The sequence below is a fragment of the Scaptodrosophila lebanonensis genome, unplaced genomic scaffold, assembly GCF_003285725.1.
Source record: "Scaptodrosophila lebanonensis strain 11010-0011.00,11010-0021.00 unplaced genomic scaffold, SlebRS2 tig00000024-arrow-pilon, whole genome shotgun sequence".
Lineage (NCBI taxonomy): Eukaryota > Metazoa > Arthropoda > Insecta > Diptera > Drosophilidae > Scaptodrosophila > Scaptodrosophila lebanonensis.
The window spans coordinates 21,533,832-21,547,503 of record NW_022060538.1 but is presented as its reverse complement, the minus strand read 5'-3'; the positions used below and the strand labels follow the sequence as shown (position 1 = coordinate 21,547,503).

General features: G+C 40.6%; 1 protein-coding gene across 1 annotated transcript; it reads right to left on the bottom strand.

Annotated features, from left to right (window-relative positions):
• Positions 1-6,041: 6,041 nt before the first annotated feature.
• LOC115620514 (putative glycogen synthase kinase-3 homolog) lies at positions 6,042-7,946 on the bottom strand. Its single transcript, XM_030513779.1, has one exon. It carries the CDS (start codon positions 7,756-7,758, stop codon positions 6,235-6,237), a length of 1,524 nt encoding a protein of 507 aa, XP_030369639.1. The 5' UTR covers positions 7,759-7,946; the 3' UTR covers positions 6,042-6,234.
• Between the last annotated feature and the right edge of the window lie 5,726 nt (positions 7,947-13,672).

Sequence of the window (13,672 nt, the reverse complement as noted above, 5' to 3'; positions counted from 1 at the left end):
GACAAGGGGGGCAAGGTGCGCTGAAGGCGTGCCACGCCCACACGCTTCCATTTCTGACATCATAAAACAGTTACATGCTGACAAATCTGTTAATTGAATTGAAAATCCAATTAAAACTTCAATTTTGCGAAAAAGTTGCGCTTTCAAAAGTTCAACAACATAAATGGCCAACATGTGGTTGCTTGTTTGCCAACTTGGCTGGCCATCGGGCAGAGCCCTGTTGAGTTGTGTTGACGCTTTTGTCAATAAACATAGTTAACGCTTCGTGCTTGGCTCTCGCTTTGGTCGAGCTTGTTGTTGGCCATTTCGAGTTCAAAGAGCGACACACTTTCCGATCAATTTGCTGACAAAGTGACTGAAAGGGTTTCTTATCCTTTCAAAACTGATTCGCCTTTTCATTTGCTATTCTTTTATTTAAATGAAGCAAGCACCGAGTTATAACAAATCGTGTTGGCTTCCACGATATCGGATTGCTATGGAGACTTATCTGAACCGCCTTTTGTAGCTTCTCTTCCCAGAAGATGGATGGATTCAAGGAGAAAGCTACACACAGCTTTAACTGAAGAGTTCAATCTTAAAATGTCTTCAAGTCTTATCAGCTTTTTTTCACTTTAATTATACTGTTATTTTAATAAATTACATAAATAAAACTTATAGTTAAATACAAATCGCCCTTTGTAGCTTATCTTCCCAGAAGATGGATGGATTCAAGGAAATCCTGTGTTTCATTTAATTCAATCTTAAAATGACCTTAAGAGAGATGAGACAGCTTTCGTTCACTTTAATTATATTGTTATTTCAATGAATTACATTAATTAAACTTAAAGCTAAATACAAATCGCCCTTTGTAGCTCCTCTTCCCAGAAGATGGATGGATTCAAGGAAATCCTGTGTGTCATTTAACTAAAGAATTGTATCTTAAAATGTCTTCAAGTCTTACCAGTTTTTTTTTTCACTTTAATTATATTGTTATTTCAATGAATACATTAATTAAACTTATAGCTAAATACACATACAAGTTAAAGTGAGAGTTAAGTCCTATTTACAATTCTACATTTATAATTTATATAAATCTGTTGGCAAGGTCAATAGTGTGTGACGTCCTTCTCATTAAACCTCCTCCTTTAATGCTTAACGTTTCAGTAGACAAAACATTTACATAGGTTCGAATTTAATGCACACTTCGAAACTTTCTTTAATTAAATCGTTGTCCTAATAGAATCCTGAAAGAACAAACAAGAACACTATTTACGAAGCTGTGATTATGATTGAAAACCTTTATTTAATAGAAATTAAAAATAATTGTGTGTTTGCAGCAACAAAATTCAATTTTGACTCAAACACTTTAGAAAGCATTGAAAGTGTCTGTAACATCAATCGAATCATCAATCAATTATATTGCCAGCTTTTTATTGCCTTGCCTTCATTCAATGAATGAAAAGTTTGTTCTCAATATTGCACGCAACTCCATTAAATAGTCGTTAAATCAATCACTTGCGTGCACAGACATCGTGTTTGAAGAATATTTAATGAGGCAGCTTTAAAGTTGACAAATTTGCTAATTAGAGTAGAGGTCCTTTGAAGGACCCTCCTCCCCCCTCCACAAGTGCAGGCGAAATAGTCAAAGCGAAACCGCAAACTAACTCTTCTCCCGGCTCTGTTTTGACAAACCGCAGTGGCTGCAAGCGCCGCCCACTGCCCCAAAACTTGCAATGTATCTTTATAGTATATATAATGTATAGTATATACTATATAGTATATTGTATATATATACAGAGGTTAGGCAGCCCATTAAAAGTGCATTTAGTGAGAATTTATCTGCTTGTGGAAAGGCAGCAGCCGCAGGCGCATTCGCCACTCGGCACTCGACTACAAGTGTGCGTGCCCGTGCCTGTCTGGCTGCCCCGAATGTGCACTGCGGAACGCACCGGATCCGGAAATAAAATAATTTTGGTAGCACTCATCGCTTTTGCAACAACTGTGGCAGCAATAGAAACGGCAACAGCAACAGCAACAGCATCAGTGGCAGTGGCAGTGGCACTCGGACTGTGTTTGTTGTTTGGCTGGCAGCCGGGTCGGGGGGAAGCTCCGCTGCTAATGCAAATGTTTGGCTTTGTGTGCGTGCCTCTGTTTGCCGGCTCGTGTTTTTCGCATTTAGCCAAAACACTTTAACCGCATATTCACCTTGGGCCTCTGGGCCTCTGGGCCGCCTGCTCGTTTGTTGCCATTGAAATCGTCGTCATAGTCGTCGTCGCAGTCAGGCAGTCAGGCAGCCATGGGTGCCCCCTCCTCCGTGTTGCCAAAGGCTCGTAGACTGCCTTTGGCTGCTGAGCCGAAAAATGTTTCATTGCTTTGGCTCGGCCTCGGCCTCCCCTGCCTCTCCTGGCTCTCCAGCCCCAGACGTCGCCTCTTTTCATGCATGCATGGGTTTCTATTATATAGCATATCGTAATCTCACTTGAGCCAAAGGTTCTGTACGCGCCGACCCATACAGACACACAACAAACAAACAAACAGACGCACACATTCAAGTATACCCTTACATACATACACACATGTGTATCTATTTATGTCCAACACTTTGTAAATAGTCAGAGTGTTTATTACTCGGCGCCATGGCTCTGGAGTCTGCCTTTTACGAGCTTTACAATTTAGAAGGGAGAAGTTAGAAGTGGAAACGTGGGTGCCCCATCACTATTCCCAGTTGTAAATGCATTGTTACCGGAAAAGCTGACCTAGCACCGAAAGTTGTCTCATTGCAGGGAGGGGAAAACCCTTTACTCTGCCACTCAACTTCATTCGACTTCATTGCCATTAAAGTTCTGAAATGGGAAATTCATCTTCAATTAAATGCGGTTTCGTATTGTTTTTAGTCCACCTAAGAATAGCGAGCTCATCGAATATGAATCGAACAATTCTAGACTGATTAGCAATAACATTTTCATACTTGAACTCAGGTTAGATTAGACTACAAAGGCATCTCAACAGGATTCACTTATTTCAATCAGCTGACGTCGTTGAAAAAAAAAACATATGAAGTGGAAGAAAACAATAAATAATCAATTAGTTACTTTTAAACTTACCTTACTATTCGAACCGATCCTATTTGACTCTATACCGAAATATTTGGGTTTAGTTTTTTTTAGAAATACAGACAAATATTTCGTAGATAATTTTTTATAGCATTGCAAAATTTGTATATGCCTGCCTTTTGTTTTTGTCTAATGTGGTATCCAATTTTAATTAATCCAGAAATTATAAAGAAATATCTAATGGATATCCCCACAAAGACTCCTGCCGCAGTTTTGAAGATGGGGAAGGCATGGAAGGTATCCCACACCCTCTACGCGACTGCCTTGCACTTCTTAGAAAACGATTCTACGAAGACCTAGAAAGTCTGAAACTTGGAAACTGGTGCTCTTAATTTAATCCACAATATGGTTCCAAGATGTTGCGTAAAAGCCAATCGCCAAGCATAATCAGGCAGCACTATAGGCCTCTGGGTGGAGCCAGATATTGTCCTCTTATAAGATAATGTCTTGTGGAAGTCGAACCACAAGAAATCTCTATATATATAAAAAAGTTTGTCCTGACTGACTAACTGACTGACTGATTGGCAGTCAACGCACAGCCCATACGGTAAGAGCTAGGAAGGGGTTTTGGAAAATTCTAACTCTAAAGGGGGGAAAACGCGTTCCGACGTTTGTATGAAAAATCTACAATTTTCATCCGAATAACTTCAAACTTAGTTTGTATAATCTCATAAGGAATACAAGAAAAACTGTATACTTGGTTTATCGCTAGTAATAAATAAGTTCAAAGGTAGTAAGTATGCTTTCCCATATAGTCAGTTATTGCTTAAATATAAATACAATAGAATTTAATTTGAACGGGCATATGTATTTTCTCTTTCCACAACTTTGTTAGTAATGTAAAAAATAAAGGGGTAAAAGGAATGCAAATATAACGGGAATGAAAGTTTGCTGTTTAGCACGTCTTTTCTTTTTAATGTCGTGGGTTATTTCAATAGAAATCAGCAATATTGGGTTGTGGTTTTCAACATATAATTATTAATAATAGTTACCACTTCGATTTGGCAGTCAAGAACTGCTCTTCATTTCGTTTCAATGATGAAAGCACCATCATACAAAAATAACAAGTAATGCTCTTTTTCTCCGTAGCTGTAGCTTCCGAGTTGCTAGCCTCTGCCTGGCGATTAGTTTCCAAAGCAACCCTGCAATTTTGTCGCCTTTTCGGTTAATTAAAAGCCAACTGTCAAGGCGATCTCTCTGGCCCCAGAATGGCGAAGCAATTAGAGTGTGTTTGTATTTAATTTGTTTGAGTTTCTGCAGAAATAACAATGCCTTCCACTCATCTAAATGGGTAATCTCTATAGAAGTGTGCATACGAGTACAACTGTCTCCCAACTTTATTCGAATAGTCATCGTTATGCGCGGTGTTGGTTACAAATTTTCGAAAGCAAGGCTAGGAAGAACAGGACCGCCAACAACAAAAATAAAACAAACATTTTCTCTCACGAAATTTATCGTTTGCCTAAATTTGCTTTATTGCCAGGACACTGTTGTTGCTGTTTTCGCGGCCCAGCTAGACTTGTTTGTGGCAGAAGAAATGTATATACGTGTGTGTGTGTTTATGCTAGTAACGGAAGTGTAACTTTCGCTGTCAGGCCAACAACAACAACAACAAAAACATCAGAAACAGGAACAGGAGCAGCAACAACAACAACAACAACAGCAACACCGAAGACAGCACAAATGTGGCGAGCAAAGTTTTCCATTATTCAATTTTGCTAATGAAACTGAAAATTCATTTTACCACATTAACAAACACAGAGGCGGGCCGTGGCGACTGGTGGCGGGGCTGGGCAGGACGAAATGGGAGACGCGACTGCCGACAGGCAGGACATGTGTGCGTGCCACATCCTACTGTTGATGTTTAAGTTGTTGTTGTTGCTATACCCTGTAGTAGAAAAGGACTATGCGGTACATGGGTTTCTTGTCTGTATTCGGAACTGAGATATACAACAGTTTATAAAACCACCAATACCATAGGGTCCTAGATACTTTGTTAACCCATGGGTGAAATATTTTCCCGGTTTCTCTCAATCGAGCTCTGTTGCTCGGAAGTAGTAATGTGCTGTACATCGGTGTTTAGTTTGTATTTGGAAAACAATTAGAGATATACAAACAACACCCTAGGGTCCTAGATGCTTTGTTAACCCATGGGTGACAAATTTCTCCAGTTTCTTTTTATACTTTGGTGCTCGGACTATCAGCAACTACCAATGGCCAATGGTTTTGGAATTGTAGACAACGAGCTGAGAACCTTTCAGAATGCTTTGTTCAAAGCACATTATCCCCTTTGATCGAGCAAATCTTCATCGGGTTGCATTAACTCTAAAACTATTCTTCTCTATTGTTTTCTTCAATATTCTGTGAGTCGAGACATAGCTAAGTATTCCCTTTAGTTTTTAGTTCGCTATTATCTTTTCTCTCATCATTTTTTAGCACAGGGGTAGCTAAGACTCCAAGTACAATGCACACATTCGTTGCAGAGGGTATTGGACCTTCGAGTTCATTCAGCTCTAGTGTTCTCAGCTGTTGTTGTTGTTGCTGCTAGTCCTGCCATAGCTGTTGTCGTCAATGTTATAAAACGCGAAAATTTATATTTGGGGCCTGAGGACGACGCCACCCTTGCAGCAAATGTGTGGCATTTTAATAATTAAGCATATTTCGAGGCGTTTTCATGTCCGTTTGCCACGACGACTGGTGTGGAGTGGAGTGGAATGGAGTGGGTATCGCCCTTCAGCGAGTGGCTGGCTAGCTGGCTGGCTTGGTCTGGCCCGACTTGTTTGTTTTATGTTGCAACATTTGGCAGGAGGCAGCGTGCCAATGTCCGTTATAAATTATGAGCCTAACTGTGCTTTTACGAGTAGTTCATTTGCTTGGCAGGCAGCTCCCACACCCCACACTCCACACTCCACAGTGCCCAGTCCCCTAGTCAAGATTTATGCACGGCTCTTAGGTTTACGGGAAATTTTTATTGCTTTCATCAATTGTCGAGTTCAGGAATAGGCGGCCATTATTAAATAGGACGCGCTTTAGGTTGGAAAACGAAAGTGATTTGCATTCCATTTAAAATTGAATGCAATGTGATCCACTTGAATCGAATGTGTATTCTTTGATTGGGTCTGTGTGCGTGTTTGTGCGTGTCCTAGTCGTCGTCTTCATCCTCGTCGTCGTTGTCGTTGTCATCATCATCGTCTGGGTCCTCGTCATCTTCGTCGTCGACATCGCTGCAACTGCTTCCGCTATTGAACTGTCTTGTCCCGCCCAGTTCGTCGTCGTCCGCAGCTTCCTCGCCACCACCCACAACGAATTCCATGTCCGCTTGCGCATCCTCCACTACCCCTAAGCAGTCGCCATCAGCATCGATCTCGACATGATCCCCATTGCCCAACTCATGTCTGAGGAGGCAGTTGCCGTTGGGCACCCGAAGCTGCCCCAACGAACAGAGGGTGTTGTCGGCATCCTTGAGTGGCTCCGGTCCCGGGGTAGATGGACGACCACTCGACTTGGGGGTCTTGTCCTCGCCCGCCGCATTGCGTGGATTGTTCGACATGTCCTTCTGGCCTGTGGCCTGGCCCTGGCTGGTGCGAGTGCCCGGCATCAGGAGCGGCAACAGATTTGGTTCTATGCTGCGCTCATACTCTGTAAAATTGAAGAGCGGTGGCAGCGGGCGTCCGTTGGGGAGCGTTTGGTGCGGGTCTTGACGCAGTTCGTCAAAGAAGGGATGTGCGCAGGCCATGAGGGGTGAGATACGCGAATTGGGCGTATATACGAGCAGCTTCGACACAAGATCTATGGCCTCGGAGGGGGTGCGTATGCGGAAGACTTTGGCCCAGGGATGCGGCTTCAGTTGGGGCAGCTTGAATTGCTTGTAGTTGGGATTCATCTCGCGCAGCTGCTCATTGGTCGGTGTTCCCATGACCTTCACAATCTCTACGATCTGATCGACGCCCGAGTCGCCCGGAAATAAGAGCTGTCCAAGCAGCAGTTCAGCGAGCACACAGCCGGCGCTCCACATGTCTATTTTGGTTGTGTAATTGGTCGCCCCAAAGATGAGCTCGGGGGCGCGGTAATAGCGCGAGCATATGTAGGACACATTTGGCTCTCCACCGATCAGCTGCTTGGCGCTGCCGAAGTCGCACAGCTTGAGAATCGCGGACTCCGTGTCCAGAAGCAGGTTCTGCGGCTTGATATCCCGATGACAATACCCGAAACTGTGGATATAGGCCATGCTCCGGAAGAGCTGATAAATGTAGAGACGGACGAAGTTGATCGGCAGCGTCTGCTTGGCCCGCGCATATTGACGCTCGATCTTGTAGAGCGTGTCCGGAATGAACTCCATGACCAGGTTGAGGTAGACCTCGTCGCGCTTCTCGCCGCTCGAGTAGAAGAAGTACTTGAGGGTCACTATGTTGCAGTGCTTGAGCTTGCGCATGATCTGTAGCTCGCGGTTCTTGAAGCGGCGATCTTGGAGCACCTTCTTGATGGCCACTTGGTCGTTGCTGGGCAACATTTTGGCCTGGAAAACAACGCCGAAGCTGCCGTTGCCGATTACCTTGCTGTCCGTGTAGCTTATCTCGATCATGATGTCTGGACCATATCCGGCAGTGGCCACCACCGTGGTCACTTTGTTGTTGTTCAACGAGCTTTGGTTCTTGTTGGTGCTCATCGTGCTCGCACGGGGTTGCGGTCTGAAGTGTGGTTGGTGTTTGGTGTGCGGTGGTTGGTGTGTGTTTTATGTTTTTTGGGATATTTTTTTAAAAACAGCTTAAAGAGAAATATCGTGTGCGAGAAACTGACGTTACTGTGTCAAACCGAATCACAGGTCTACTAAGTACACTCGTATTCCGGCTCTTAATTTCGTGCTTGACTTCCTTGCTTGCTTTCCTCGCTTGCTTTTATTTTCTCAACGTCTCTGCTGAATGAAACCTCAAAGCTTGCTGCTCGCTGCTTGCTGCTTGCTGCCCGAACGTTCAAATTTCCATTGCTGCCACATCGAGTGTCAGCTGCCAGGGTTGTTGTGCTTCCCAACAAATGCTACAGTCACTCCTTGACTTTGTCTACAACCCTACTAATATACACGTAACAGGCTACTAAGTGATCGCTATCGCAGCTGACAATATCAATTCGATATATGGATGTAATCGATCAATCGATCAAATTTGTGAACTAGATCCGTGAACTCGCAGGTCGCATGCCAAGCTACTTCAAGTATAGTGCATATAATATTAAGGGATAAATTTCAGCTATAGAACTTGGCCGTGAGATCATTAATACATCAAATATTCAAAATAATTGTTGGCTAATGATTTGTGCTGCTTTGTGTGTCTTACGCCTGCTTTGGCTAATATTTAAACTAAATTTGAAATCAAATCAAATAGGCCTAAAGCTTCTTAGCTCGTTAAAAAAAAAAAAATTGATTATAAGCTTTATTTTTAACAACAAACTTATTGCATTGTCTTTATTCCGGCTCGAGTTTTATTTTATTATTATTATTAATCAAATAGGCCTATAGCTTCTTAGCTCGTTCACAAAAGAATTGATATTATTTTTAACAACAACCTTATTGCGTTGTCTTTATTCCGACTCGAGTTTTTTTTTATTATAATTATTAATTGTCGTTGAGCACACTTTGCTTAAGGCTTACGATTTTGGTAATCTAGCTGCTCTTGGCGTGAAGGACTTGCAAGGACTCGCTTTGGCTGGTTGTTGTCGGCTTATCGGCTAAAACTTTGACATCTGTTATGACTATTCATGACACACACAGACACACCCGTTGCAGCGACCCACACCAGTTAGAATGCGGTGTAGTGTACATTGTTTCGCACACTCTCAAGAGCAGACTCGAATCTGAATCTGAATCCGAATCTCAATCGCAATCACAATCGCAATACCAAGTTTGGCTGCAAAGTTTTGGGGTGCTCAGAGCTTTTGTCTCCCCGTCGTTGGGCCTGTTGGCATCGTCCTTTTGTCTTGGCCCAGTGCTTATCGGCCGTGTTGTGCCTTTTGTTATGCTTGTTACTTTTTGTTACACTCCGAAGTGGAAAGTGGCCCTGGGGTGGCATTTTTGGATAACCCAACAAGAAGCCGGGGTCAAACAATTGCTGCTGCTGCTCGAGAAGAAGGGAGAAAGAAATTGGACAGCCACTGACAATTTGCTTTGTAATTTTGTATAAAATGTTTTTATTTCGAGTTTATTCTTTATGTATATAGTACATTCAATATCATATATATATTAGATATATAAAAGTGACACCCATTGTAAAATCTTGTTAGACATATTCTTGAGTATGTATTTATGCGTGTGTTGTATAAATGTTTTGAGTTACACAGATATTCAAATATGCACGCATGTCTCTATGTACGAGTATGTATGTATATATATATATATCGTGTATGCACTAAAAATCGTTTAAGCTTACAAAGAGTGGAGTATGTGTGTATACATACTTATATGTATGTTATTGGTAATTTATTGCATAACACGCACACACACTCATGTTTGTTTATTTATTCATACTTGTAAAATGCTAAAATTTTCAATTCAAACATTGAAAAAACCACAATAAAAATTGCTATGCTTGCATAATAATATTAAGTTTCATAAAGTGGCAGTGTTTGTTTAAGTTCTTCCTTTTATTTGCATTGGACAATAAAATACAAATGCACACCCACACACACGCACGCAGGGTGGAGACACATACGTATGCATGCATGTATGTGTATATTTATTTACATATTGCGTATAACTAAAAAGTAAATAGATAGATACAGTCGTTACCATTAAATTAGTTGTAAACGCTTAAACTAAATTAGGCTTAAAATATGTATAGCTGCCGCATATATGTATTGTGTGTGTTGGTGTGTGTGTGTGTGTGTGTGTGTGTGTGAGGGTATCATTGTGTGCCTGCCTGCTCCTTACATAAATATTATTGAAATTGCTGGACGTTGTTGGCATAAGTAAGTGAGTATGTGTGTGTGTGTGTATGTAAATATGTATGCAATTTATTTTTATAGCTATGCTTCTATGTATGTATGCTTGTATGTACGAGTATGTATGTATGTTTGTTTTTCTATTAAAATTTCTATTTCTATATAACACACGCTACTAAAGTTATTTGGCTTTGTTTAGTTGTTGCTGTTGCTGTTGTTGTTTTTCATGATTTCTGTTTCCATTACTACTCTCCATTCCATATCATTCCATTTCGTTTCGTTTCGATTCGTTGTGGTCAACGCTGCAGTAAACTAGAAATTTTTACATGCGCCCGAAAGCATGCAACATTGTTTTTATGTTGGCTGCATGCTCGACTCGGCTTTTGGGGTTATTATTTAAATGCGTATCAAATTGGTTCTTAGTAGTTAATAAAAAAGTATATTTAATTTACTCGGCCGCAGCACGCGCGCTCTCACACGCACACGCACACACACACAAAGACACAGTCAAGGCAGCATAACAATAAAATTTTATATTTATCGCTGACGATTTCCTTAGGCCGGAAGCATAGCCTGCCAGTCTGACTGACTGTCTGCATGTGCGTGTCTGTATCTGTCTCTGGGGGTGTGTGTGTGTGTGTGTGTGTGTGTGTGAGTCTGCGTATAAGCATAAATATTGCGCTTCAGTGTGCGTGTGTTCGTCTAAGACGCCCGCTGGATGTTTGTTTGTCTGTTTGTCTGCAGCGCATATTTTAATAAATTTTATGTCGTTGAAATGCGCGCCGCTTATCATTAACGCACAATTTATTTTTGCTTTTATGCTTGCCTACGTTTGTTTTCGTTGTTGTTGTTGTTGTTGCTGTTGTTGCCTCGCCGTTTTTATCTGTGAATTACGTTACATTATGTGCGTTTGTGTTTGTGTGTGTGTGTGTGTGTGTGATTGTGTGAGTGTTTGCTTTTTGGCTTTTTGATTATTTGCTGTTCGTTCGCTGCTGCTGCTGTTGCTGCTTCTGCTTCCTTCACATCCTTAACTTATTTCGTTTTTCGTTTAAGACAGTTTGAATTTTTAAAGTGTTTCTGTTCATTTTTGTTTTTCTGTGTTTTTTGCTTAGCTAATTAGATTTTCGTCAATTTGATCTTTTGCTTATGCTGCTGTTGCTCTTGCTGTTGTTCCTCTTTTTATATGTACACTGTAGTTCGTTATCTATTTACATGTGGCATAATGTGCATTTAACTTGCAAAATGGGGGCCCGCAAACAAGCGAGTTGCTCCGAAACTTTTCCACAACTTGCCCGGCAGTCTAGTTGGCGGCTTTTAAATGTTGTTTATTGTTGATGTTGATGTTCGGCTGCGGAGCTACGTGTGCATGCGTGCATGCATATACATAAATACATGTGTATATATGTATACATATATATATGTGTGTATGTGTGTGTGTGTGTGTGTGTGTGAATAGACACGTATAGCTTGCTTTTGTGCGCGTGTAGTTTAGTTTAACTTTACACTTTACACGCATGCAGCCCGAGTAGTTTTGTTTGCTTACAACCAAGCCTGCTGTTGTTCATAGAGTTGCTGATGCTGTTGTTGTTGTTGCTGCTGCTGCTGTTGTTGCTGCTGCAGCCAAAGTTTGCAGAATGCTGTTGGCGGCGGTGCCGAGGCACACACGGAGGCGACTGCGTCGTCTACGGAGTAAGCGGGCCTTGGCTATTGCAAATTAAATTTAGCTAATTCTCACAATTCTGTGCTCATTTCGCTTACTATTGCGCTCTGTTGTTGTTGTTGTTTGTTGTTGCATTTGTTCGTTGGTTGGTTGGTTGGTTGGTTGGTGGTGTTGTCGTTGCAGTTGTGTGGTGGCATGAAAAGAGAAAAAGGGCACACACATATGTTAGAAATGTACAAAGGAAAGTTTTGTTTATTGGCTGCAACTTAGTTTTATAAAATGCGTGTGTATGCGCGTCGTGTATATTGAGCTAAGCAAGGCGCGTGTGTGTGTTATGTGGGTGTGTTAGTTTTCTACAGTTCAAATGCGTTAGTGCTACGCTGCGTATGCGTAATGTGCGATATACTTATTGGTGCATTTACATACTAAATAAAGCTTTAAACGAATATAAATAAACCTGTTTCCATTTCCAAGAACTTTTTATTAATTAAACGCAAGCGTTGGCTGCTTAAGCTGAATTTTGTGTTCAAAGGTAGTTCAAAGGACTAAACATAATTTTAAAGCTTAACTGAACTTAATAGACAAAGACACTTGCCTGTGAAATATATTGTTCTGAACAATTAACCAGCTAAACGACCCAAAATAATTAGTGTAATAAAGTTTGTAAGCCAAATCTTTAAATTTTCTAGGGTTTTACTTTTAGACACCACCTTTACCTTAATCAAGTTTTTCAATATTTATTATCCAAGCAATGTTTATAATGCGATGAATTATCAAATAGAAAAGTTTAATTCTAAAGGAAAAAATGCTATAAGTTGTCTATAAGTTGTTGAATTTTAATCTTATTCTATTTATTAACCAAACCACGTTGGATTATCGAATAAATTGAAAGAAATAATCAAATTGAAAAGCTAAACACAATATTGAGATTTGTTACAACTTTACCGCTTTTGCTTTTATTTGGCAGAATAAAAATCAAAAACTTCATAACTGTGCGAATGTCCGCAAAAGAATGTTTTTGCGAATAGTCGGTGGAATAGGTGGGTCAAGAATTTCGAAATTTACTTTTAATTGTATTGTTCTACATTTTACTCATTTTTTCCAAATGAACATATAAAGTAAAACAGAACGGAGCACCCAAATATTATCTACTCTTAATTTTAAATCAACTTTTTTTCCAGCAACTCCTTTCTCTTTCAAATAGACTGTGGATATGGAAACATTATACATATTATTGTGCATTAGCATCCTTAAAAATAAGCTCCTACAAAGTAAAAATGTAATATGTACTCTAGTTTTGAAATCCAGACCAACTGCCAATTCGAAAAAGGCGGAGGTTGATTAAAAAACAGCAATTAAAATTTCCCACAAAGTCCAATGTTAAATGCAAATAATAATGATATTTACGAAAAGTGTCATATTGTGTAAAGGGGAATAGCATTTGGTTGGTTTTCGAAGCCTGCAAAGGAATTATTGCTGATTGATATCTGTCAATGGGCTTAAGCGCTACGCTGCGTATGCGTAATATTTGACATATTGCCACGCATAAGTAGAGAACATGAAATGAAAAAACAATAACAGAGCGCTCGTATCGTTCATAAAGGAAATAAAAAATATGAAAACTTTATGCCCGCCGGCCATAAAAGTGCGGCCGGACGCCAACAGACGCCATCACTAAGCCGTTAAAATATCCCATTTGTACGAAGGGGCTTCTCGTACTCGAACATGTACATACAAACATACATACTTGTATGTATGTATGTATGCATGTATGTATTTGTATATTTGGTTGTTACTCTGTCGCTGTCGTTGTTCATGGTCGGGCACAATTTGATGGCAGAAGCCAAATTGAATTTATAGTTATGCGACAGTTATGGCGCCACTACACAAATAATTACTTAATTTAATCATAAAAAACAACAACAGAACACAAGAGAAGAGAACAGAAGAGAATGGATGGGGCGGATGGAGTGTCCAAGAGTTTTCATAT